The 26,119-nt window shown below is 42.5% G+C and overlaps 1 protein-coding gene across 4 annotated transcripts in view; it reads right to left on the bottom strand.

Annotated features, from left to right (window-relative positions):
- The window catches only part of SLC30A8 (solute carrier family 30 member 8), a 47,095-nt gene extending 25,881 nt beyond the window's left edge, over nt 1-21,214 (bottom strand). Inside the window, exon 1 of one of the 4 annotated variants that reach the window (XM_056522642.1) lies at nt 20,972-21,214. In XM_056522642.1, the coding sequence (XP_056378617.1) occupies nt 20,972-21,066 (95 nt within the window). In that variant the 5' untranslated portion in view covers nt 21,067-21,214. Of the gene's footprint in view, nt 1-9,539; nt 9,742-10,845; nt 10,997-20,971 lie in introns of those variants that run through there. The other 3 variants (XM_056522645.1, XM_056522644.1, XM_056522641.1) reach the window with 3 other exon arrangements.
- Nucleotides 21,215-26,119: the final 4,905 nt, after the last annotated feature.

Here is a 26,119-nt window from a genome sequence, read left to right as displayed (position 1 = left end):
AATGGAGTATTTAAAGACAGAGTTCATTTTAAGATCACCCATATTTATGTGACAATGAATGGAAGTACCGGACAAAGGCATTGGGTTCTTATAAGTTGCTCCCACATATAAGGCATTTCCAAGGACCCTTTTTCTCCTAAAATCTTTGTTTTGAAATAACAGTTTGTAAGAAGATAAGTACCAGCAAGGCTTCACAGCTTAATTTCTTTGTTTCCAAATTGCCCTATTCAGAAAGTTATAGCTTATTTTGTTTATTTCCCATTAATGTATCAGTATGAGGGTTGTTCTTCCCCGCCCCCCCCCCCCCAAGATTATCTTAGTATTTAGAAATGGCGCCATTTTAAGGCACTTAAAGAAAACCTGTCATCAGTGTCACCTGCACTAATCTGTTGGTACAGACAGGTAGTGCAGGTGACACTAATGACAACGGTACTTACCTGGTCCCGTTCCGTGCTGTGGTTCTCAGGCAATCCTCTTCAGCATCTTCAGTACCGGGCCTGACTTGGAGCATGGGCGGAGCTTAGTGACGTCACTGCTGCTGTTTGCTAGCAGCAGGACCCAGCAGGACCCAGCAGAGAACAGCAGCGGTGACGTCACTAAGCACCGCCCATGCTCCAAGTCGGGACCGGAGCTGAAGATACCAAAGAGGATTGCCTCAGAACCACAGCACGGAATGGGACCAGGTAAGTACCATTGTCATCAGTGTCACCTGCACTACCTGTTTGCAGGTTTGTTCAGGTGACACTGATGACAGATTTCCTTTAATGCTATTTAAACTGATTCTATAAAGCATTTACCTATGGACCAGAGTAGGAAGGCCATAATACCTTCAAAACATGTTGTCTGATGTTCTTTTACACAATAACACCTTTTTCATTTTCACCACCTATCCATGGTTATCATTACAGCATTGCACGGGATCACACAGAAAGCACCTCTTTCTCCAGGACTACTGGGAGTCATGTTCCTCCTAATGTTCACCATGTGGTGTACATAACATATTACCTTTATACTGTTACGGAGCTGGATGTGGATCTTCTAACCTGTGTGGCTGATGACAAGGACCGTATCGGGTAGCGGAGTCTAAGGTGCCGCTGGTCTTCACCAGAGCCCGCCGCAAGGCAGGATAGGCTTGCTGCAGCAGGCGACACCCAGATCGCTACCCCTGACATGGCTCGACCACCCAGGTAGCTGGGCAAGGCGAGGTACCAAAGGATAAGGCAGTAGCGAAGTCAAATGTAGCAGAAGGTCAAGGCAGGCGGCAAAGGTGCGGAGTCAAATAACGTAGCGGGAAGGTCTGGAAACCCGGCTAAGGCAAACAGGCAAAATTGAATGCTTAGTCTTGGGCTAGGGGCACTGAAGGTCTGGCAGGGAAGTGTGGAAGGTGCAGGGACTTTATAGATTAGTGTCAGATGTACAACTAATTATGGGCGTACTGGCCCTTTATATTTCAGAGCTCCAGTGTGCGTGCGCCCTAGGAGACGAGGACATGCGCGCTGAAGCTGAGACACAGTGGAGGGGGCAGCAGCAGAGCGTGGTGAATAATGGACTGGGACTCCTGCAATGCGAATCCCAGCCCCGCCAGCAGCCGGGGACACAGTAACAATGTGCTCGCGGTCGGTGCGTGTGGCCAGAGCGCGAAGCGTGACATATACGGCCTGCGTCACTACTCTACCCAGTACTCTACCCAGTGAACAGAGGGAGAAGAGCAGTGTCATCAGCGGTGCCGGCTGTCGATCAAACCTAGTAGGAGTGGTTACAGCCCAGATCAGCGGTGACTACATGAGAATGCCACACACTCTGGGACTACTTGCAGGGCATTAGCATACGGCGCAGGATGATATCATATCCAAAAGCAAGGACAGCCTGGAGGGGACATGGTGAGAAAGCAGATTTTAAGTGTTGCTATTAGTTATATGGGGTAAAATTTGATGACTGGTCCCTGTTAATTCCCATCCCCCTGTTAAGCCACCTAGATGCTGTCTGTCTTATTGAAGGTGGCATATAGGTGGTTAAAAAGCTCAGATCACCATGTGTTTACCATGCTCGATATGCAGAAAAAATTGGAAACACAAAAGGGAAGCGCAACAATGTGCCATAAAAGTTTTCAGATATAACGAAGACAAAGAGGTGAAAAAAACGTGCTCACCTTCTGGTGTTGTGCAGTGGGCACAACACCATATCGCGCTTGTATCCCATTGCAAAGGGAATAGTGAAATCAGGGGGTGCAGCTCACACCGTGGCGTCCTGGGATTCCTGGACGTCTGGAGAATGCAAGAGGTGAAGATCCCCGGGGCTCCGGTTCATGTGTAAAAAAGGTGTGTTCGAGCGCTCACTCCTGTAGAATAGCTTGGCTGGGATCGTGGCAGTAAGAAGTAGCCGGACACGGTTAAAGATATAATAACCGGATTTTATTTGGATAGATCACAGATAACGCGTTTCGAGGGGTGGGACCCCCTCTTCGTCAGATCATTGAACCGGAGCCCCGGGGATCTTCACCTCTTGCATGTGTTTACCATGACATACATGCATAGCATTCCATAGGGACTATTGTATTTGGTCCTCTGATATAAAAATGTAGAAGACTGTCAGCAGAAAAGGACCATTTGGTCCATCTATTTTGAATCAGGGGTAAGCTTAGACTTTATCAATCGCTGGACCAGCTAGGGTCTAGTATATACAGGACCATCTACAGTATATACGGTATGTAAAAACTCTAGATGTCATCTGCTTGGGAGCTATGGGACCCAACTAACAGTCCTAAGTATTTGTCCTTTAAAAGGTTTTTTTTTTGGTGACTTCTCAGGATAAGCTGTTGTATGGAGAAGGAGCACTATTTATAGCCAGGCTATAAATTGCATATGATACCAGATTTCTGCTCTGTAAGCTCCATCTCTAATTTCAGTTGTCTCTGAACTAGTCGGTGTAGACTTGTTCCTCTGATGTCTCCATACACACAGAAGAGCTGATCCTGTACCCCTCAGAAGCAGCAGCACAGAGGACATTTTAGATCATTACTGAGCAGTTTAAGCTGTGAATCCACCACTGTGGCGAAATCTAATACTTATTAAAATCTTCTTTAGTTTCTCTGCAGCCTATCTGTATGCTTTTGGCTCTTTCCAGCAACTCCCACCTCCACTCCCTCTTCCCTCCTATCCTCTCTATGGACTTTTATGGGCAGAATGTAAGTTGACCCCTCAGGAAGAGGAAATTCTGTCTTTTCTCTCAAAATGCACTTGAGCTGTTTTTCAGAGTAATTGATATGTTTAGAAGGGGCAACAGGAAAAGAGCCTGATGAGGAGATAGAGAATGTTTTCTCTGTTAAAGGGGTACTCAGCCCCTAGACATCTTATCCACTAGCAAAAGGATAGGGATAAGATGTGTGATCACGGGGGTCCCACTGCTGGGGACCCCCGCAATCTTGGCTGCGGCACCCCAGACATGCGGTGCACAGAGCGAACTTCACTCAGTGCCAGATGACTGGCAATGTGGGGCGGAGGCTTGTGATGTCACTGCTGCGCCCCGCTCTTAATGTCACAGCCACGCCCCCTCAATGCAAGTCTATGAGAGGGGGCATGACGGCTGATACGCCCCCTCCCATAGACTTGCATTGAGGGGGCGCAGCCATGACATCACAAGCCTCAAGGGCTGCACCCAATGCTCTAGACGAACGCCAGGTGCAGCAGGGAGATCACGGGGGTCCCAAGCGGCGGGACCCCGGCAATCAGACATCTTATCCCCTATCCATTGGATAGGGGATAAGATGCCTATGGGCAGGGTACCCCTTTAAGGTATACTAAAAAGAGTTCCTCTTTCTCTTGGGGACCTAGGATGTCTGTGCCTTGGACAGCTCATTTATTGTAATAGGAAATTTGCAATGTGCCATTTCTCCTGTGAAGGCGCTATAGAGGGATCGAACACTTGCTGACAGAATAACTCACAGTTAACATTTGATGCAGACATATTTACATAATTGAAGGGCATTCAAGGGTAGACATTCTCTTTCTTCCATAATGCAGGTCTTTCTGTCCACCTTGTGTAATCAGTTTACATCATTCTATTATTACAATGTTTTTTGTTTTTTTTTTATTCTCAATTGTAACAAAGTAGTTTGATGCCTTCAGATTTTCAGATCCATAATAGTCGTCATTATTCTCTTTTAAATATCTCTATTTCTTAATGAGAGACTCTGCGGCGATGAGAATAGCAGAATGTTCATTATTGAAGCTGATTGTTTCCTGATTGTGATTTATAGAGCGGATTGTCAATCTGAACCTTCGCCTTGGAAACTTGCCAGGGTATTGCAGTATCAGAGAAGACCAATTCTATTACTCTCAACGTGGTCAGATGAACGGTCCACTTAGATCACACACTTGGTTACATAAATATAAATTGTTTATCAGTCTGACTTCCGAATACTGGTGAACGAAGTAATGATAAGAAAACCCTCCATTATTACAATACAAATATTGAAGGGATACTCTGCCCCTAGATACCTTATCCCCTATGCAAAGGATAGGGGGTAAGAAGTCTGATCACGGGGGGTCCGCTGCTGGGGATCCTCGTGATCTCGGCTACGGCACCCCAGATATTCAGTGCACGGAGCGAACTTCGCTCTGTGCCGGATGACTGACCATGCGGGAAAACAGCCATGCCCTGCTCGAGACATCACGGCCACACCCCCTCAATGCAAGTCTATGACTGTGCCGGATGACTGACCATGCGGGGAAACAGCCATGCCCTGCTCGAGACATCACGGCCACACCCCCTCAATGGAAGTCTATGACTTGCATTGAGGGGGTATGGCCGTGACGTCACGAGCAGGGCATGGCCGTTGCCCCGCATGGTCAGTCATCCGGCACAGATGGCTCTGCACCCGACGCTCTAAACGAATGCCAGGTGCAGCAGGGAGATCGTGGGGGGGGGGGGGGCAGCGGCGGGACCCCTGCGATCAGATATCTTATCCCCTATCCTTTGGATAGGGGATAAGATGTCTAGGGACAGAGTACTGCTTTAAGTCTTTCATCTCTAAAACAATCAGGCTACATCTGTGTCTTTGCCTTTTGATCTCTATAGCACTCTAGCTAAACAATGGCCACAAAGTCAAGAATTTTTTTTTAAAACTATTTGTTGATACTTTACAAGAGCCACTTGATTTGAATCTGTAGTAATGGCCCGCTCAGCCAATCACTGACTGAGGTAGGACACCGGGACTGAGGAGGCGGTCAGTGCCGAGAAGAGTCCATATCGGAAGTAGAAAAAAAGTGACAAGAGGGGAACTGTATGTTGTTACAGCAGAAGCTGCAGGGGACTCAGGTTGGTAAGTATGGCTTTTTTATTTTTAGAGTGACCCAGAAAAATATAAATCATTTTTTATCAATTAGATGGTAAAAAGAGCAGCTACAAAGTAAGGAGGATCCTGCATGTCATGGATAGTCCGTTCATTTCAGAACGCACCATGTTGTAATGATCTGATTCCCACAATACCTAGAAGGAGAAACCACTGCAGCAGAAGCAGACTGCTTTCCTTCAACTATGGTTATGGTCAAGATGCTCAGTACTGTTCTATAACATCTTCCATGCTGCTGCTGCTACTAAGGGTTTGAGATAAATATATAGGGGGGCAGGATCAACTCTTCTGAGTTTGCAGTGTATGGGAGACATCATAGCAGCTAGTCGACACTACTAGTTCAAAGATAACTAAAATCAGAGATGGAGCTTACAGAGCAGAGATCTGGTAGATAGTGCTGTTCGTCATGTACGTACACAACAGCTTATCCTGAAAAGTCACCTGAATAAAACTTTTTAAAGGTTTAATATTTAGGACTGTCAGTTGGGTCTCATGGCTTCCGAGCAGATGCACATCTAAAATGTTTGCATGTTGATGGTCTTCCAAAGTTCAACCATTGTATATAACAAATACAATTGAAGTTTTCTTTATTTAGCAGATAGTAAAATTCCAAGTACCCAACATCAGAATGGCACATCCAGAATACTAACGCATTTCAAGCACTAAGTGATTTTACTCACAGTCTATATAGTGTCATGTACAAACATATAAAATAAATGCTAGCCAATCCAAAAACAGGAATCAATAATGAAAACACATGAATGGTAAGGATAAGAGTGAAGAAGAAACCTCTTGGCATATCTACATAACATACATCTCCTATCCCCACAAGAAAAAAATCCCCTAGTAGATAACCAATTTCTGCTCATTCATTTTTCTACATATTCACATCTTAATCCTTCCAGTACTTATCAGCTGCTGTATGCTTCTTTTTTACTTTATTTTCAATCTGACCACAGTACTCTCTGCTGACACCTCTGTCCATGTCAGGAACTGTCCAGAGCAGGATAGGTTTGCTATAGGGATTTGCTCCTAGTCTGGACAGTTCCTGACACGGACAGAGGTGTCAGCAGAGAGCACTGTGGTCAGACTGGAAAGAACTACACAACTTCCTCTGTAGTATACAGCAGCTGATAAGTACTGCAAGGATTAAGATTTTTATATAGACATCATTTACAAATCTGTATAACTTTATGGCACCAGTTGATTAAAAAAAACTTGTTTTACACCACAGTACCCCTTTAAGACAGAGTCTGAATGTAGAATTGGTGAAAATTGTTTTGACTGCATTAAATTCCCTACTATAAGCTGTAGAGAATACCATACCACCTTTTATCATTGATTGCATTATTATTTTTGGGTTTGGCATAATGCTGTATTTTTTATTTTATTTTTGGAATCTGATTAGAAGGAATACTATACACAATAGGGTAGCACAGTGGCTCAGTGGCTCAGTGGTTAACACTGTTGCCTTGCAGCACTGGGGTCCTAGGTTCAAATTCCACCAAAGACAACATCTGCAAGGGGTTTGTATGGGTTTCCTCCCATACTCCAAAATGTGTTGAAAGTTAAATTTAGGTTGTGAGTATGCAGAATCTGTGTGCACTATATGAATAAAGAATTACAATAAGACTTAATAAAAAGCAAGGATTCTTGAGACCTGTTTGAAATATAATGTATTGCTCCCTCAATCATCCACATTCAGAGTCTATTACTGGCATCCCATCTAACGTGAGCCATATATACTTGTTCTTACAAGAAAATGTATCTCATTGACATAGGACCTGTTGGCTGTCTTTGAAGGGGTACTCTGCTGTCCCAGCATTCGGAACCTTTTGTTCTGAACGCTTGGAGGGGGCGGTGGGGGTCTTGACATCTACACGCCCCTTAATGCAAGTCTATGGGAGGGTGCTTGATGGCTGCCATGCTCCCTCCCATAGACTTACGTTGAGAGGGTGTGTCGTGACATCACAAGGGGCATGGTCGTGACATCATGACCCCCGCTGCACGGACCTGGCATTCTAAATGAACGCCAGGTGATGCACAGAGATTGGAGGGGGACCCCCGCGAGGGACCCCCGCGATTTGACATCTTATCCCTTATACTTTAGATATGGGATAAGATGTCTAAGGGTGGAGTACCCCTTTAAGAAAAACCTGGACAACTACGGATAATGGTTTGTGGGCCAGGCCCTGGGACCCCTCCAGAGGCATAACTTGTAGCTTCTGGGCCCCGATGCAAATATAATACTGATCTCTTATGGGGCAGATGTGCTTTTGGGCCCGCTAAGGCATCAGAGCCCCGGTGAAAATGCTACCTCTGCACCCCCAATATCTTCGCCCCAGGACTCATTGGATATGATTCTCCTGAATGATATCCTACAGGTAAATGTAAATAAATAAAAAAAAACATTTTCTTTGCCACCAGTTTTATTTTACATAAAAACTAAATAAATCAAATTGCATAGAACATGTGGCAACAGCAAGATGAGACATTTCTTCAACTTCTTCTTCTACTCCTCCGGCACATTGGTTACACTTGATGGACGTGTCTTTTTTCAGCCTTGCTATGTATGTAACTATTGAAATGTACAGATTAAAGGGGTAGTCCAGTGGTGAAAAACGTATCCCCTATCCTGAGGATAAGGGATAAGGCCAGATAGCGGGTGTCGACCTCCGCACGAAGCGGCGGCCGACACGCCACCTCAATACATCTCTATGGCAGAGCCTTCGGCTCTGCCATAGAGTTGTATTGAGGGGGCGTGTTGGCCGCCGCTTCATGCGTAGGTCGACACGCCACCTTCCCGCGGGCTGTCGGGGCTCTGTACAGGAGATCGCAGGGGGCCCCAGCGGTCGGACCCCCCGCGATCTCAAACTTATCCCCTATCCTTAGGATAGGGTATAAGTTGTTCACCACTGGGTTCACCACTGGACTACTAATTTAACCATAAAACACTCAGATATTAAATTAAATAAAAAAAATAAAAAAAAACATAGAAGGATTTAGAGAGAGAAGCTAAAAGGTTAAATTTAATGGGGTTATTCAGGGATAGTTTGTTCCTTATGGTTTATTATATGTTGTATTGTTAGGAGTGTTACCTTATTTTTAATGTGACTTTTTAATACACTTACATACATTACACTATTGGTGTATTATTTGCAGCATAAAGTTTATTTATCACAGACAATGGTAGGCCATAATTCTATTACACAACTATATTCAGCCTAGGCAAGTCTGGAGTACTGGATATTTAGCTCACAGAGTATTGTCCAGACTGTATTCATTTGTTAGTAAAGAAGACGACTAGCTATGAAGGCATTTGCAACCTGATTTTTAAAGAGAATCTTTCACCTGTACAGTGGTCCCTCAACATATGATATTAATTGGTTCCAGGAGAACCATCATATGTTGAAACCATCGTATGTCGAGTACAGATGTCTATGTAAAAATGGTAATTGGTTCTGGGGCCTCGGAACCATTGTATGTTGAATACATATCTCTATGGGAAACTGCTAATTGGTTCTGGGATGACCATTGTATGTGGAGTGTATGGGGAGTGTTTAACAAACCAGGGTGCCTCCAGCTGTTGCACAACTACAACTCCCAGCATGCATGTACAGCCATTGACTGTCTGGGCATGCTGGGAGTTATAGTTTTGCAACAGCTGGAGGCACACTGATAAGGAAACATTGATGTATGGGGTGTATAGTGTGTATATGTATTGTATGTGATGTGTGACATCGCATATAGTACTGTACAGTTCTTTAAATACCTTCAGGGGGGACAGAATGTCCTCCATTACCATCCTGCCGACTACAGCTCTATAGGAAAGGAAGGGGAGGGCAGCCAGCAGCTCATTGGATGCCTGCAGCAAGATGCTGCAGGCTATTGGCTATGGCTGCACTGGGGGGGGGGGGAGGGGCTTACACGGAGCTCACAGTGGTAGCCTGTGTGAGTTAGCAGGACAGCATGTGAGTAACAGGAGGCAGAACGGGGCACACGGGGCACATTAAATAACTATCTGTCAGTTGCTGAAGTTGTCAGCGCTGTCAGATAGCTGTTTGTACGATGGACCCGACACACAGCAGCATCATTTGTCGATGCTGCCTTCAACATACGATGGGCTCTGAGAGGCCATCATATGTTGAAATGATCATATGTCGGGGCCATCATAAGTCGGGGGGTCACTGTATTTGCTGCTGAGATCTGCAGATACAAATGGACAACTGTTAGGGTATAAAGGCAAATGGTACCGTTCCTGGAGATAATGGTGGCTGCCAAACATATAAAATCTCCTTGTTATTTTTCAGCCTGGTGTCAAGGAGGAAGAGCTGAGCTGCTCAAGTGCCACTACCTAGACTGCCTCCCTGCTTACTCTCTTCTTCCCGCAACTCCTTGTCTGATGTACAGAGCTTTACAAGTAAATAAAGAGGGGCCTAGGGAATAAGGTCGAGTGAGGAGATGTGCCAGGCTGCGGCACTTGACCGACCTCATTGACTTATTATGGTATCTGTTAGGGTTCTGTGATGGTTTCCACCAAATTACCATAACTAGCTTACCTTGCGACTGTCATCTATCTAACTCTCTCATATCTATCTCATATCTATCTATCTCATATCTATCTATGTCATATCTATCTCATATCTGTCATCTATCTCATACCTATCATCTATCTATCTCATTTTTATCATCTATCTATCTCATATCTATCTATCTACCTATCTACCTGTCTATCTATCTATCTCACATACATATATATATATATATATATATATATATATCATATCTATCTATCTCATATCTATCTATCTATCTACCTATCTACCTGTCTATCTATCTATCTCATATCTATCGCATATCTATCTATGTATCTATAATCTATCTCATATCTATCTATCTATCTCAGATCTATCTATCTCATATCTATCTATCTCATATCTATTATCTATCTATCTATCTATCTCATATCTATCTCATATCTATCTATCTCATATCTATTATCTATCTCATATCTATCTATCTCATATCTATCTATCTCATATCTATTATCTATCTCATATCTATCTATCTCATATCTATTATCTATCTATTTTATATATATCTATCTATCTCATATCTATCTATCTATCCACGAAAATAGATGCAGCACACCACGTAGTAGAATTCAAAGGTGGATTTATTCCATGACGTGGAAGAAACAACGTTTCACCGGCCTCACACCGGCTTTCTCACGTGCAAACATGTGACATTATTCGGGCTCTTACCAGTCCTCTCATTACAAAGCAGTGACATTACTAATTACAATTTGCATATGTAAACAAAACAGAGTCAAGGTATCATAATCATATACATGAAGATCAGTGCATATATTAGTACAAATTATATATCCATCATATGTGCAATATATATATCCTTTTCATTGTGCACAATCGATCTGTGTTTCACAACCTGTGCATACAAAATATAGTGTCCATCCTCCTGTGTTTACAAATGACCTACTGAGACACCGCCAGGACACCATCCATCCAGGACGCCGAGTCAGCATGGTTCGGCCAGGAGCCACGGTGAAACCGCTGACTTCTGGTATCCGGGTTACATCACTGTGCGTCCTTAGCAACCTATGTGCTGCCGCTTCCAGCGCCGCTGCCTGTGCATGTTCTGTATTACCAGGAGAGCGTCCTTAGACACATCACAAGTTGTGATGCATTAGCACATGCTCTGAATGGAAGGAAAAGCGTCCGTAGAAACACAGCAGGTAAATTCAGGATACCAATGACTATCAACTTCCATAATAGTATAGGGCAGATTAAGTAAATCCCGATATTCCCAATATTTAGTAACCAGCTAGGTAGTGTGATTACACGGGTTCAGGAACTTCATCCAGCCTTATTAGCAGACATAATAGTCCATAATATTATTATGGGTAATTCATGCTAAAAAGAACAATGACGCCACTGACACATCCATAGCATTCTGGCTGGGGCAAATACACTGCATTCCCCTGCGTATAGGGTATTTAGGGAGGTGCTTTTTCGGTGTAAATCATGCACATGGATAACACCGACACCAGATTGGAGATGCTCTGGTACATAGGACCAATGGCATCACTAACAATCCGTTATCCCACAGCCCACACAGTTAATAGGAAGTGTCAAACCGCACCCTGTCATACACGAAATTCTCTCACTCTGTGGCCGTAACAGTGTTCCCCTTAGATAAAACAATCGTATGGAATTTGCTTTTTGTTTTCTTGAATCGACGTGAAGAATGACAGCTGTTGTTGTGGAAGACACATCACTAGGTTACTATAGGCAAGAGAAAAAGGGAGAAGAAGAAAAAGAGGGGTGGCAAGTGGTCCTGGTTGGTGTGGCATCATGGTCAGTCTCAGGTGTAGACAATCCTCTAAAATAATAGAAACAAAGAAGATTAATATTTCGTATTTTCACATCACACTACATCATATACCAAGGTTTCTGTGAACGCACTGTAGGCTATATCCGTTAACGCTTCATCATTTTGCGCAACACAGTGAACTCAACATTCAGTCCATTAGTCCATTTCAGACTATTAAGCATATATATCCATTTCAATTCCCTAGTTTGTAACTGGGTCAATCTATCCCCCCCTCTTTTCAGAGGAGGATTGTGGTCTACTACCATGCATTTCAAATCCTATTCGACGTGTCTGGCATCCACGAAATGTTTGGATACTGGCAGGTCACAACGTTTTTTTCTTATAGAATATCTATGTTGATTAAGCCTTGTTCTTAATTCGCATTTCGTCTCCCCAACATATATTAACTTGCACAGACACCCTAATATGTATACAATGTGATCACTCTCACATGTGGGGTAGATTTTTATGGAGTTAACCTGTTGTGTGGTAGGATAAACAAACACATTACCTTTTTGAATACATTTACAACTAATGCACCGTCTGCATGGAAAGCAACCTTTAGATTTCACGGATAAGTATTTTTGTGTTTTACTAGTACTCCCTGTTAAATCCGACTTGACCAAACGGTCCTTTAAATTTCGTGCTCTACGGTACAACATCAGAGGTGGAATTCTGTAATTTCAGGGTAACTGTTTTGGATTAAATGCCTTCTAATGGATTATATTGTGGAAATGTGTGCACGGTTGGATTTATCTTTCTTAATAACTTGTGGTTTACCAAATTGCCTCTCTCTTTTGACCTTATTCACATGACGAGAGATAACATTAGGAGGGTACCCCCCTCTCTAAACTGGTTTACCTTTCGGTTTACTGCACACTCAAATTTTGGATAAGAATCTGTTATGCGGCTGACTATATGGAAGTGAGGAGACCATTGGTCTTGGATTGGAGGACTCAAATTTTAACAGGGAATTACAATCAGTAGGTTTATAGTAAATATTAGTGGAAAGTTTGTAACCTACGATGGTGACCTCTGTGTCCAAGAAGCTGACTGAAAGAGTCTGAAAGAGTAAAGGTGAACTATAAATCAGGGTCAATACTATTCAAAAAATTCTTAAACTCGTACAACTCATTGGCTCCACCCTTCCAGATTACAAAGATATTGTCTATGTATGTCCACCACCCCAGGAGCTTCCTGGAGTGGTGGGACACAGAAGAACTCCTCCTCAAAATCCGCCATGACAATATTTGCGTACGTGGGCACCACATAACTACCCATGGTGGCCCCACGTAATTGAAGGTAAAATGTTTAATTGAATATGAAATAGTTGTTCTCTAAAACAAAGGACAACTCCAGAATCAATTCGACCTGTTTAGAAGTAAATTCGGTTCTCATTAAACCTTTACTGACTGCTCTCAATAGAGGTATAGAGAGACACAATGTCAAATGTAGCAATTATACAATTGTCTGAGAGAGTAATGGATGTAATAATAGAGAGGAAGTGCATGGTGTCCCGTAGAAATGATTTTGTATTGGTGGCCAATGGTCTTAGAACTTTATCCAAAAAAATAGAAATATGATTTGATAAGGAACCTCTGCCAGAAACTAAAGGCCTACCTTGTGGATCTATTAGGCTTTTGTGAATTTTGGCAGGAGATATAAAACTGGTGTAATAGGAAACTCTACCAATAGAAATTCACTCAATTTTTATCAATGATGCCCTCTTCCAATGCTTTGTTTAGAATACACTCTATTCGGCGCAACATTTCCATCTTAGGATCCATGTTTAGTATTTTATATACTGCCCCATTACCTAATTGTCTCTGTGCTTCGATCCATGACCACAACCCCACCACCTTTGTCAGCTGGTTTAATGATGAGGCTGTGGTCATGGATCAATTCTTACATAGCTAAGATTTCCTCATGTGCCAAGTTAGGGTGTCTCAAACGTTTTTGTTGTTGTCTGAGATTTGCAAAATCACTCTTAAGACAATCCAAAAATGTAGTAATGGCATGTGATTCCACTGGTGGTTGGAAATTACAATACCCCGGCAGATCATATTGTTTGTATTCAATGAAACATTTTACCTTCAATTACGTGGGACTGCCTTGGGTAGTAACGTGGCGCCCACGTACGCAAATGTTGTCATGGCGGATTTTGAGGAGGAGTTCATCTATGTGTCCCACCATTCCATGAAGCTCCTGGGGTGATGGAGATACATAGACGATATCTTTGTAATCTGGAAGGGTGGAGCCAATGAATTGAATGAGTTTAAGGATTTTTTTAATAGTATTGACCTCTATTTACAGTTCACTCTTACTCTTTCAGACAAGAAGGTCAGCTTCTTGGACACAGAGGTCACCATCGTGGGTAACAAACTTTCCACTGATATTTACTATAAACCTACTAATTGTAATACCCTGTTAAAATTCGAGTCTGCCCATCCAAGACCAATGGTCTCCTCACTTCCATAGTCAATTACTAAGAGACAGGCATATAACAGATTCTGATACAAAATTTGAGTGTGCAATAAACCGAATGGTAAACCAGTTAAGAGAGAGGGTACTCCCCTATTGTTATCTCTCGTCATGTGAATAAAGTCAAAAGAGAGAGGCAATTTGGTAAACCACAAATCATTAAGAAAGAGAAATCCAACTGTTTACCATTCATTTCCACATATAATGGAATATCTGGTAGTATTGCTCAATCCATTAGAAAACACTGGCATTTAATCCAAAACAGTTATTCTGAAATTACAGAGTTCCAAGTTCCACCTCTGATGTTGTACCGTAGAGCATGAAATTAAAGGACCATTTGATCAAGTCGGATTTAACAGGGAGTACTAGTAAAACACAAAAATACTTATCTGTGAAATCTAAAAGTTGTTTTTCATGCAGACGGTGCATTAGTTGTAAATGTATTCAAAAAGGTAATGTGTTTGTTGATCCTACCACACAACAGGTTAACCCCATAAAATTCTACCTCACATCTGAGAGTGATCACATTGTATACATATTATGGTATCTGTGCAAGTTAATATATGTTGGGGAGACGAAATGCGAATTAAGAACAAGGCTTAATCAACAAAGATATTCTATAAGAAAAAAACGTTGCGACCTGCCAGTATCCAAAAATTTTTTGGGATGCCAGACACGTCAAATCGGATTTGAAATGCATGATAGTAGACCACAATCCTCCTCTGAAGAGAGGGGGGGGGGGGGATAGAGTGACCCAGTTACAAACTAGGGAATTGAAATGGATATATATGCTTAATATTCTAAAACCTAATGGACTGAATGTTCAGTTCACTGTGTTGCCCAAAATGATGAAGTGTTAACGGATATAGCCTACAGTGCGTTCACAGAAACCTTGGTATATGATGTAGTGTGATGTGAAAATATGAAATATTAATTTTCTTTGTTTCTATTATTTCGGAGGATCGTCTACACCTGAGACTGACCATGATGCCACACCAGCCAGGACCACTTGTCACCCCTCTTTTTTCTTCTTCTCCCTTTTTCTGTTGCCTATAGTAACCTAGTGATGTGTCTTCCACAACAACAGCTGTCATTCTTCACGTCGATTCAAGAAAACAAAAAGCTAATTCCATACGATTGTTTTATCTAAGGGGAACACTGTTACAGCCACAGAGTGAGTGAATTTCGTGTATGACAAGGTGCAGTTTGACACTTCCTATTAACTGCGTGGGCTGTGGGATAACGGATTGTCGGTGATACCATTGGTCCTATGTACCAGAGCATCTCCAATCTGGTGCCAGTGTTATCCATGTGCATGATTTACACCGAAAAAGCACCTCCCTAAATACCCTATACGCAGGTGAATGCAGTGTCTTTGCCCCAGCCAGAATGCTATGGATGTGTCAGTGGCGTCATTGTTCTTTTTAGCATGAATTGCCCATATGAATAATCATGGACTATTATGTTTGCTAATAAGGCTGGATGAAGTTCCTGAACCCGTGTAATCACACTACCTAGCTGGTTACTAAATATTGGGAATATCTGGATCTACTTAATCTGCCCTATACTATTATGGACGTTGATATTCGTTGGTATGCTGAATATACCTGTTGTGTTCCTAAGGACGCTTTTCCTTCCATTCAGAGCATGTGCTAATGCATCACAACTTGTGATGTGTCTAAGGGTATGTTCACACTACAGAGTGTGAACGGAATCTCCGCTCGCTGAATTCAGCGAGCGGAGATTCAGACTGGCAGCCGGCGGTGGCGGTAGGACCGTGCGGCACTGCGCCGTCACCATTGACGACTATGCAGTACTCGCGGACTTCGCGCAAAGAATGAACATGTTCTTTCTTGCGCAGAACAATTTCAGTGGCGGAATTGTCCGCCGCTGAAATTCCGCAGTGTGAACGAGTCTCGCGGAGACCCATTCACACTAATGTTAAGTTCACACCACGGAATTCCACTCGCGGAATTCCACGGGAATTCCGTAGTGTGAACATACCCTAAGGATGCTCTCCTGGTAATGCAGAAAGCGGCGCTGGAAGCGGCAGCACATAGGTTGCTAAGGAAGCACAGTGATGTGACCCGGACACCGGAAGTCAGCGGTTTCACCACAGCTCCCGGCCGAACCATACTGACTCGGCGTCCTGGATGGATGGTGTCATGGCGGTGTCTGAGGAGGTAATTTGTAAACACAGGAGGATGGACACTATAGTTTGTATGCACAGGTTGTGAAACACAGATCGATTGTGCACAATGAAAAGGATATATATATATTGCACATATGATGGATATGTAATTTGTACTAATATATGCACTGATCTTCATGTATATGATTATGATACCTTGACTCTGTTTTGTTTACATATGCAAATTGTAATTAGTGATGTCACTGCTTTGTAATGAGGGGGCTGATAAGAGCCCGAATAATGTCACATGTTTGCACGTGAGAAAGCCGGTGTGAGGCCGGTGAAACGTTGTCTCTTCCACGTCATGGAATAAATCCACCTTTGAATTTTACTACGTGGTGTGCTGCATCTATTTTCGTTTATGGATGAGAGAACTGGAGGACTGAGGTTCTGAATATGCGTGCACCCCAACTTATCATCTTCATTTTTCTGGATGTACTCTTTTATTGGGAATGTATCTATCTATCTACCTCATATCTATCTATCACCGATCACTGATAGTTGGGATGAACAGAGTCTGGTACTTTGGGTCCATTACACCCTGGAAAGCGCTAAAAAAAAGGGAGAATGCTGTGTCTTGGCCCCATATGTGCTATACATTAAATTAAGTGATTGTGGGGTGGTGATACAGGGGTTAAACTCTTGTCCATTATGAGTGTATAATTTTGCTATTCCCTTGCCTGTCTAATGTTGCCGGACACAAAGATGGCGCTTACACTGACGTGCGTTGAGCGTTAATGTCATGTGCATTATTGCACTGAACGTTACGGACATGCGCATTTCAGCGATCACAGTACGTCACAGTTAGCTCTGCCCTGTATCCATGGTTACGGAGGATGCTGTTGTATGATTGGTCACAGCTCCTGTGCATCCGGAAGTCACTTTATGCGATTGTGTTCCGGACCTGTGGACGCTGGCGTTCCTCAACACGAGAATGGTTGTCTACTATAAGCATCATGACCGGTAAAGCAATGGGTTTTATTATATACACATAGGGGGAGATTTATCAAAACCCATCCAGAGGAAAAGTTGCTGAGTTGCCCATAGCAACCAATAAGATCACTTCTTTCTTTTTTCAGAGGCCTTTTCAAAAATGAAAGAAGCGATCTGATTGGTTGCTATGGGCAACTCAGCAACCTTTCCTCTGGACAGGTTTTGATAAATCTCCTCCATGGACACTGTCACTTATATCATTTATCAGGGATTGCACAATGGTGTAAAGCGATCGACATTGATGTGTGTATTGATACACAGTAAAGATGTATTGTAGACTTATTATGCACTGATTATGTTTATTTTGCACATTGTAAAAATATGTATTACACTGTGTTTATACTATTATGCAAATAGATGATGCCACTAATTATGCTAAGTGTGATGATGTCACTGTTTGGGGGATGTGTACTTAAACCTCTCTGTATCACTTGTAATTAGAGATGAGCGAACTTACAGTACAGTACACTTACATCACAAACTTCTCGGCTCTGCAGTTGATTACTTTTCCTGCATAAATTAGTTCAGCTTTCCAGTGCTCCCGTGGGCTGGAAAAGGTGGATACAGTCCTAAGAGACTCTTTCCTAGGACTGTATCCACCTTTTCCAGCCCACCGGAGCACCGGAAAGGAAAGCTGAACTAATTTATGCAGGAAAAGTCAGCAACCACCGAGCTGAGAAGTTCGTGACGAATCGAATTTACTGTAAGTTCGCTCATCTCTACTTGTAATCACTTGAAAATGGTGATCACCGAAACGTTGTCTGCTACATTTTGCTTCACGGACATTGGTGTGCTGCATATATTTCCTTTATTTGTGGTGAACCGGAGCACCGAGGCTCTAAGTGCCTGCACCCACTTACAAACTGCAAGTATTGTCTGGAGGTGCTGCTTACATTTGGACTATCTATCTATCTATCTATCTATCTCTATCATATCTATCTATCAATCTATCTCTATCATATCTATCTATCAATCTATCTGTCTATCTATCTCTCTATGTAGCAACAATTGTAGAAGCAGCACAACAAGATTGAACGTACGATTAGCAGGGTGCGAGCGGACCAAAAGCCAGTCCCAGTTGCAGACTGTAGTAATAGATCTAAAACCACAACAAGTCCAGTGTGCTTTATTAACCCATGATCAAAAGTGGATTCAACGTTTTAACGGCATCACGCTGTCTACAAAGTATTTATTCAGCCACCAATTGTGCAAGTTCTCCCACTTAAAAAGATGAGAGAGAGGTCCTGTAATTGTCATCATAGGTTATTACCTCAACTATGAGAGACATAATGAGAAAAAAAATCCATAAAATCACATTGTCTGATTTTTTAAGAATTTATTTGCAAATTATAGCGGAAAACAAGTATTTGGTCAATAACAAAAGTTCAAGTCGATAATTTGTTATATGCCTTTGTTGGCAATGACAGAGGTCAAACGTTTTCTGTAAGTCTTCACAAGGTTTTCACACACTGTTTCTGATATTTTAGCCCATTCCTCCATGCAGATCTCCTCTAGAGCAGTGATGTTTTGGGGCTGTTGGTAGACTTTCAACTCCCTCCAAAGGTTTTCTATGGGGTTGAGATCTGGAGACTGGCTAGGCCACTCCAGGACCTTGAAATGCTTCTTACAAAGCCACTCCTTCGTTGCCCGGGCGGTCTGTTTAGGATCATTGTCATGCTGAAAGACCAAGCCACATTTCATCTTCAATGTCCTTGCTGATGGAAGATGGCTCCATTCATTCTTTCCTTTACACGGATCAGTCGTCCTGGTCCCTTTGCAGAAAAATAGCCCCAAAGCATGATGTTTTCACCCCCATGCTTTACAGTAGGTATGGTGTTCTTTGGCTGGAACTCAGAATCATTTCTCCGCCAAACAGGACAAGTTGAGTTTTTACCAAAAATTTTACTTTGGTTTCATCTGACCATATGATATTCTCCCAATCCTCTTCTGGGTCATCCAAATGCTCTCTAGAAAACTTCAGACAAGCCTGGACATGTACTGGCTTTAGCAGGGGGACACGTCTGGCACTGCATGATTTTAGTCCCTGGCGGCGTAGTGTGTTACTGATGGTAGCCTTTGTTACTTTCATCCCATCTCTCTGCAGGTCATTCACTAGGTCCCCCTGTGTGGTTCTGGCATTTTTGCTCACCGTTCTTGTTATAATTTTGACACCACGGGGTGAGATCTTGCGTGGTGCCCCAGATCGAGGGAGATTATCAGTGGTCTTGTATGTCTTCCCTTTTCTAATAATTGCTCCCACAGTTGATTTCTTCACAACAAGATGCTTGCCTGTTGCAGATTCAGTCTTCACAGCCTGGTGCAGGTCTATAATTTTGTTTCTGGTGTCCTTTGACAGTGTCTCTTTTGCCATAGTGGAGTTTGGGGTGTTTCTGTTTGAGGTTGTGGACAGGTGTCTTTTACACTGATAAGTTCAAACAGGAGCCATTAATACAGGTAATGAGTGGAGGACAGAGGAGACTCTTAAACAAGAAGTTACAGGTCTGTGAGAGCCAGAAATCTTTGCTTGTTTGCAGGTGACCAAAAACTTATTTTCCACTATAATTTGCAAATAAATTCATTAAAAAAATCAGACAATGTGATTTTATGGATTTTTTTTCTCATTCTGTCTCTCATAGTTGAGGTATATCTATGATAGAAATTACAGGCATCTCATCTTTTTAAGTGGGAGAACTTGCACAATTGATGGCTGACTAAATACTTTTTTGCCCCACTGTACCTACCTGCCTATTTCATATTTATCTACAGTATTTATTTATCTATCTATATCTAAACTAGCATTCAACTATAAAGTTTCAATTGTTTTAGAAAATAATTAAATTTAAATTTGTTATGCTATATTTACACAGAGTATTTTGAGACGCTTTTTATGAGAGAAAAAATGCGGATAATTTGCATCCGTTTTTAAACTTCTCTGTGTAAATCTAAATCTAGAGAGTGTGGTCTCCAGCTGTTGCAAGCTGGGAGTTGTAGTTTTGAAACAGATGGAGGCACACTCTTTGGAAAACACTGATCTTAAAAAAAAATTTGAGGTATTTTTTGCATCCGTAGATATAAGCGGCATGACACATTTTTTTTTTTTTTTTATTCTATAGATTTACATAGAGCATGTTCATTTTACGGACACATTATATATTTTTATTTATTTTATTTACTTATTATATATATATATATATATATATATATATATATATATATATATATAATTTATTTTTATTTTTTTATAAATATTTTATATATTTATATATATATTTTTTTTATGCCTGAAAATACCCTGTGTGAACATAACCTTAGTCAAACGAAAATGTCATTATACAACTTTTTATGTGCACAAAAACATACTACGATAGGACTATTACATCTTCTACTATACATAACACCACATTCAACTTAAATGAAGCAATTTTACAAATACAGGAAAATTTCATTTAGAAAATCATTAAATACATTTTTTTACAAACATTATATTAAATATCATTTTGACTAAATTAAACACCAAATTTATTTTTAATTAAAATAATTAAAGTTAAGTAAAGTTGTGTTACCTGTCAGTAGTTAGCGAATACATCTTTGTCGCTTTGTCGCCCACCAGGTAGGCTTTTTCCAATCCTTTCATTGTTGTTGGTAAAGTTTCTTGCATCCTCCAAATTTTTTGAAAAAAATTGAAAAACAATCACGATCCTACATATTTTGATAAATCCTTCTTCTTCTCGGAACGCGTAGAAGAGCCGGTGTGGTCACTCTAGGGGATTTGTCTGTCAGTATCTATAATATAGGTGCTCTCTTGGCCGGCTGCAGGACATGAATGACTTCAATATCAGTAATAGACTTGGAACAGAGGGATCTGCAATTACGGGCGGCTTTGTTTGAATAGTCGAATGGAGTCTTTGCCTCAGAGAGCATCAATAGACAAAGCCCTGAGCTAAGGAAAATGTAACCACTAATAATGTCCCTAATGTTGTACGTCACCTAGGAAAACGGAGTTAATGTGATGGGACAAGACAAACACTTCAGCTTTCAAGACAACATATCAGGTGGCTCTTTAGTTAGAATTCTGACCTGAATGTTTATTTATTTTTGCTTGTTTTTTATTGAAAAAGTTCTGAACGGAAAAAAAAAGGGGGAAAAAGGGGCAAATGCCCAATTGGGCCTTACAGAGGTACTCCAGTGGCAAAAACATTTTTTTTAAATCAACTGGTGCCAGAAGGTTAAACAGATTAGTAAAACTTCTATTCAAAAATCTTTATCCTTCCAGTGCTTATCAGCTGCTGTATGCTTCAGAGGAAGTTGTGTAGTTCATTTCAGTCTAACCCCACTTGTTACGATTCGGCAGGTTGGATGTGGATCCTCTGTGTCAGCAAGGGATTGGCGTGGACCGTGTCGGTAGACCAGTTCTAGGGTTGCTACTGGTTTTCACCAGAGCCCGCCGCTAAGCGGGATGGTCTTGCTGCGGCAGTAGCAACCAGGTCGTATCCACCGGCAACGGCTCAACCTCGCTGACTGCTGAGAAGGCATGGGACAGAAAGACTAGGCAGAGGCAAGGTCAGACGTAGCAGAAGGTCGGGGCAGGCGGCAAGGTTCGTAGTCAATGAGGATAGCAGAAGGTCTGGAACACAGGCTTTGGACAACACTAAACGCTTTCACTGGCACAAGGCAACAAGATCCGGCAAGGGAGTGCAGGGGAAGTGAGGTTATATGGACAGGGAGCAGGTGGGAGCTAATTAGGCTGATTGGGCCAGGCACCAATCACTGGTGCACTGGCCCTTTAAATCTTAGAGAGCTGGCGCGCGTGCGCCCTAAGGAGCGGAGCCGCGCGCGCCAGGACGTGACAGCCGGGGACCGGGACAGGTGAGTGACTTGGGATGCAATTCGCGAGCGGGCGCGTCCCGCTATGCGAATCGCATCCCCGCCGGCAATGTCAGTGCAGCGCTCCCGGTCAGCGGGTCTGACCGGGGCGCTGCAGAGAGAGGGACGCCGCGAGCGCTCCGGGGAGGAGCAGGGACCCGGAGCGCTCGGCATAACACCACTGCTCTCTCATTGACACCTCTGTTTATGTCAGGAACTGTCCAGAGCAGGAGAAAATCCCTATTTTTAAATAGAAATAATTTACAAATCTGTTTAACTTTCTGGAACCAGTTGATTTAAAAAATAAAAAAAAACTGTTTTCCACCGGAGTACCCCTTTAACTATTGTGAAGATGTTAAAATTTGATTAGTGTTGCAGATATTATTTAGAAGGCACATCCAGTTTCTGGTGTCTTATGGGGGGGTAGAAATGCACCAGCATTATAAAAAGAACATGGTAAGTAGTCCTGTTATACGTGTTCATTGGGGCTCCTGAGCTTCAGATTTCATTGTATGGTGCATTTGGGCACTGAACGACACTACACTGTACTTTTATATAACTTTGTGAAGTCTGTTTCCATGATTGAGATATTGATTAACTTCCAACTTTCACCTGTAGTGTAATGAACTTACCTGACCCCGCTCCAGTGCCACCTCCAGTTCTCTCAACATTGATTCTAGAGAAAGGAAGGAAGGCGCCTCATGTGCGGGATCAGTAGATCTTGCAGGTGGGGGTAGGGGAAGATGATTCCCAAGCCGCTTACCGAAGTTGGTTGTGCGCCCACACACAACAAGGTTAGGAGCAGAAGAGATATGAAGGCAGGTCCACTGCAGCCCTCCTGGATAGGTGTAGAATCAAAGGCGAATGACCAGGGAGTCAGGAGTTTGTCTGGCGCAGAGAGGAACCATCAGACAGCCAAGTAAAATCAATGGATTTATTAGATGCAACGCGTTTCGCTGCGCATGCGCAGCTTCATCAGGCATGCGCAGCGAAACGCGTTGCATCTAATAAATCCATTGATTTTACTTGGCTGTCTGATGGTTCCTCTCTGCGCCAGACAAACTCCTGACTCCCTGGTCATTCGCCTTTGACTCAACATTGATTGGCCGCATGCTTTGTTGTCCTGACTACAGCCCTTCATGTCTAGGGGCATTCGTCACTGTATGATGTTGGAGGTGGGAGTACTGGGTCAATCAGCTTTGGTGCCAGTGCTCACACCTCCCAGTGGCGGGATATTCAAACTTCTCTAAGTCTGCAGCACTTGCCCGTGGTTGTGGTTAATACCCTTCACGCGTGTTCATCTGACCTCACCTGACCTAACCTTTGCTTGTGACCTGACTTTACCTTCTGCCTTCTGATTTTGTACTACCAGGTTTTGACTCTTGCTTGTTCTGATGTTGATTTTGATCTTGTTTGTGTACTGCTCTGCCCTCTTGGTTTTTGACTTTCTGACCTGTTCCTGGTTAACCCCTTGTTTTCTGATTTTGTGCATCTCTGCCCATGTGCAGTTGACCTAGCTTGTCTGATTTCCCTGATGCTTCTGTGCACTTATTCCAGCATAGGGACCATAATCCTGTTGGGAGGGGGGGGGGGCAGCCATTTAGAGCGAATCTTCTAAGTAGGTAGGGGCAGTGTTTAGGGCAAGATTCAAGTCTGCATTGTTTCCTACGAGACATGACATGCTGTCCTTTTTGTCCAAGCTAATGCCCCTTCCCCTCCTTTGGAATGAAAGAAGGTGGTTTTCTGCACACTTTTTTATTATTTTTATTTTTTTTGCACCAGGTATCTATTGACTTTTATTCATATGGAAAACTACTATAGCAAATTCTTGTGCAACTCAATTTTGCTGGTGTGTGTAGCAACCAATAGGATTGCTGCTATCATTTTCCAAAGGGCCACCAATTTCCTCCAGTGTTTAATATAAAACTTTGTAGGCAGGATTGTCATCCCATCTACTTTTCCTTGGAGAATCCATGAAGGATAAAGTCATTTCGGACTTGTCCGTTATAGGAAGGTACATTATGAGTTTTTTTGGGGGTATTCAATTAAATATTTTTTAATAAACTCTGCCTATGGACCCCACTAAATGGAAATAATAATTTAGCAAAAAATTTTTTTGTAATGTTGCAGCTTGGAACTACTAAGTGACTTGCAATTATATACTGTATAGATCACATGACTAAATGACTTTAAGTACTATTATGTGCATGACACTACTTAAAGGGGTAGTCCGCTCCTAGACATCTTATCCCCTATCCAAAGGACAGGGGATAAGATGTCTTATTGCGGGGGTCCCACCATTGGGGACCCCAGTGATCTCAGCTGGGACACCCCAGACATCTGGTGGACAGAGCAAACTTCACTCTGTGCCAGATGACTGGTGATGCAGGGCATAGGCTCGTGACTTCATGGTTACACCCTGCTCGTGATGTCACGGCAATGCCCCCTCAATGCAAGTCTATGGGAGGGGGTGTGACGTCCGTCACGCCCCCTCCCATAGACTTTCATTGAGGGGGAGGGGTCATGATGTCAGAAGCATGGCATGGCTGTGACGTCAGAAGCCTCCGGAGCTCTAAACAAACACCCGTTTAGAACGCCGGATCTCTAAACGGGTGCAGCTTGCCGGACCCCCGCTATCAGACATCTTATGCCTTATCCTTTGGACAAAGGATAAGATGTCTAGGGGCAGAGTGCCCCTTAAATAGTTGTGTTGTGATGTCTGGGGTTTTACATGGGTATACGATGTGGATGCTATATGGCACTACTTTGGAAGTAATTTGCTAAATAGTCCCAATGTGTGAACACTATAGGGATAAATAAAATAAAAATTACTACAGCCAAAACTTAGACTAGACAGTGGTCTCCAAACAGTGGCACTGGCTGTAGGCGGTTTTTATTTAGTGACTTCATTATGTAGAATAACTGAGGGATGGGCACAATATTATAATGCAATCCGAACCTATTGCTGTAGGGTATAGTTTTATGAAGACATAAGCTTAAAAAAGTTAAAAGAAAGTATTGCCCTGAAATAAGTTATTGTTTATGTCATTTTACTATTTTCTTTGAAATGACCCTTTTTTGTGAACAATGCATCCTCTGGCAAGAGTGATGACAAAATCTATGTGATTACTTGTGGGATCTGCTCCGGGATCCTCCTTTGAAGAGACATGTCATCATCGTCCTTTGTGAGCCTAAACCTAAGACTGTAGCTCTTTGTTGTATTTTACGTCTCTCCCAGTCAGCACGGGTTATTTAAACAACAGGAATAATGTCAGGTTTCATTAAACAGTCCTAGTATTGTCAAGACCCATCTCAGCTGGACCCACCTCACTGCTTAAAGGGGTACTCCGATGCAAAACATTTATATATTTATTTATTTATTTATTTTTCAAATCAACTGGTTCCAGAAAGTTCAACAGATTTGTAAATTACTTCTACTAAAAAATCTTAATCCTTCCAGTACTTATCATATATTGCACAGTATTGTCACATGTGAAAAGTATAAGGCAATGTTATATCAGTAATACACAGTAGCAACACTACAGATATTCAACAACCATCAGTTCAGTGTAAAATGGCCCTGTAGTGGGACACTGCACATGGTCAGGTGTGATGTCCCAGTACAGGACATGGTCCTGTACTACCTTTAGGCCCTGTCAGGTTGAGTCCCTCAGTGACCTGGGGGCTCCCCTGCATGGTCTCTCCCTGTTGTTCCATAATGTTGTGTGTATCACTTTAATGCCTAGACAGACTCCTAATGTATAGAGCAGATGACCTGTGGGATGACTCAAGGAGCTGTGAGTCTGTCACATGTTATGTTGTCACATATTCTCCCAGAGAACACCAGC

This window comes from Hyla sarda, chromosome 5 (genome assembly GCF_029499605.1).
Source record: "Hyla sarda isolate aHylSar1 chromosome 5, aHylSar1.hap1, whole genome shotgun sequence".
Classification (NCBI taxonomy): Eukaryota; Metazoa; Chordata; class Amphibia; order Anura; family Hylidae; genus Hyla; species Hyla sarda.
The sequence above is the reverse complement of the archived record's forward strand: the minus strand, read 5'-3'. Positions and strand labels throughout refer to the sequence as shown.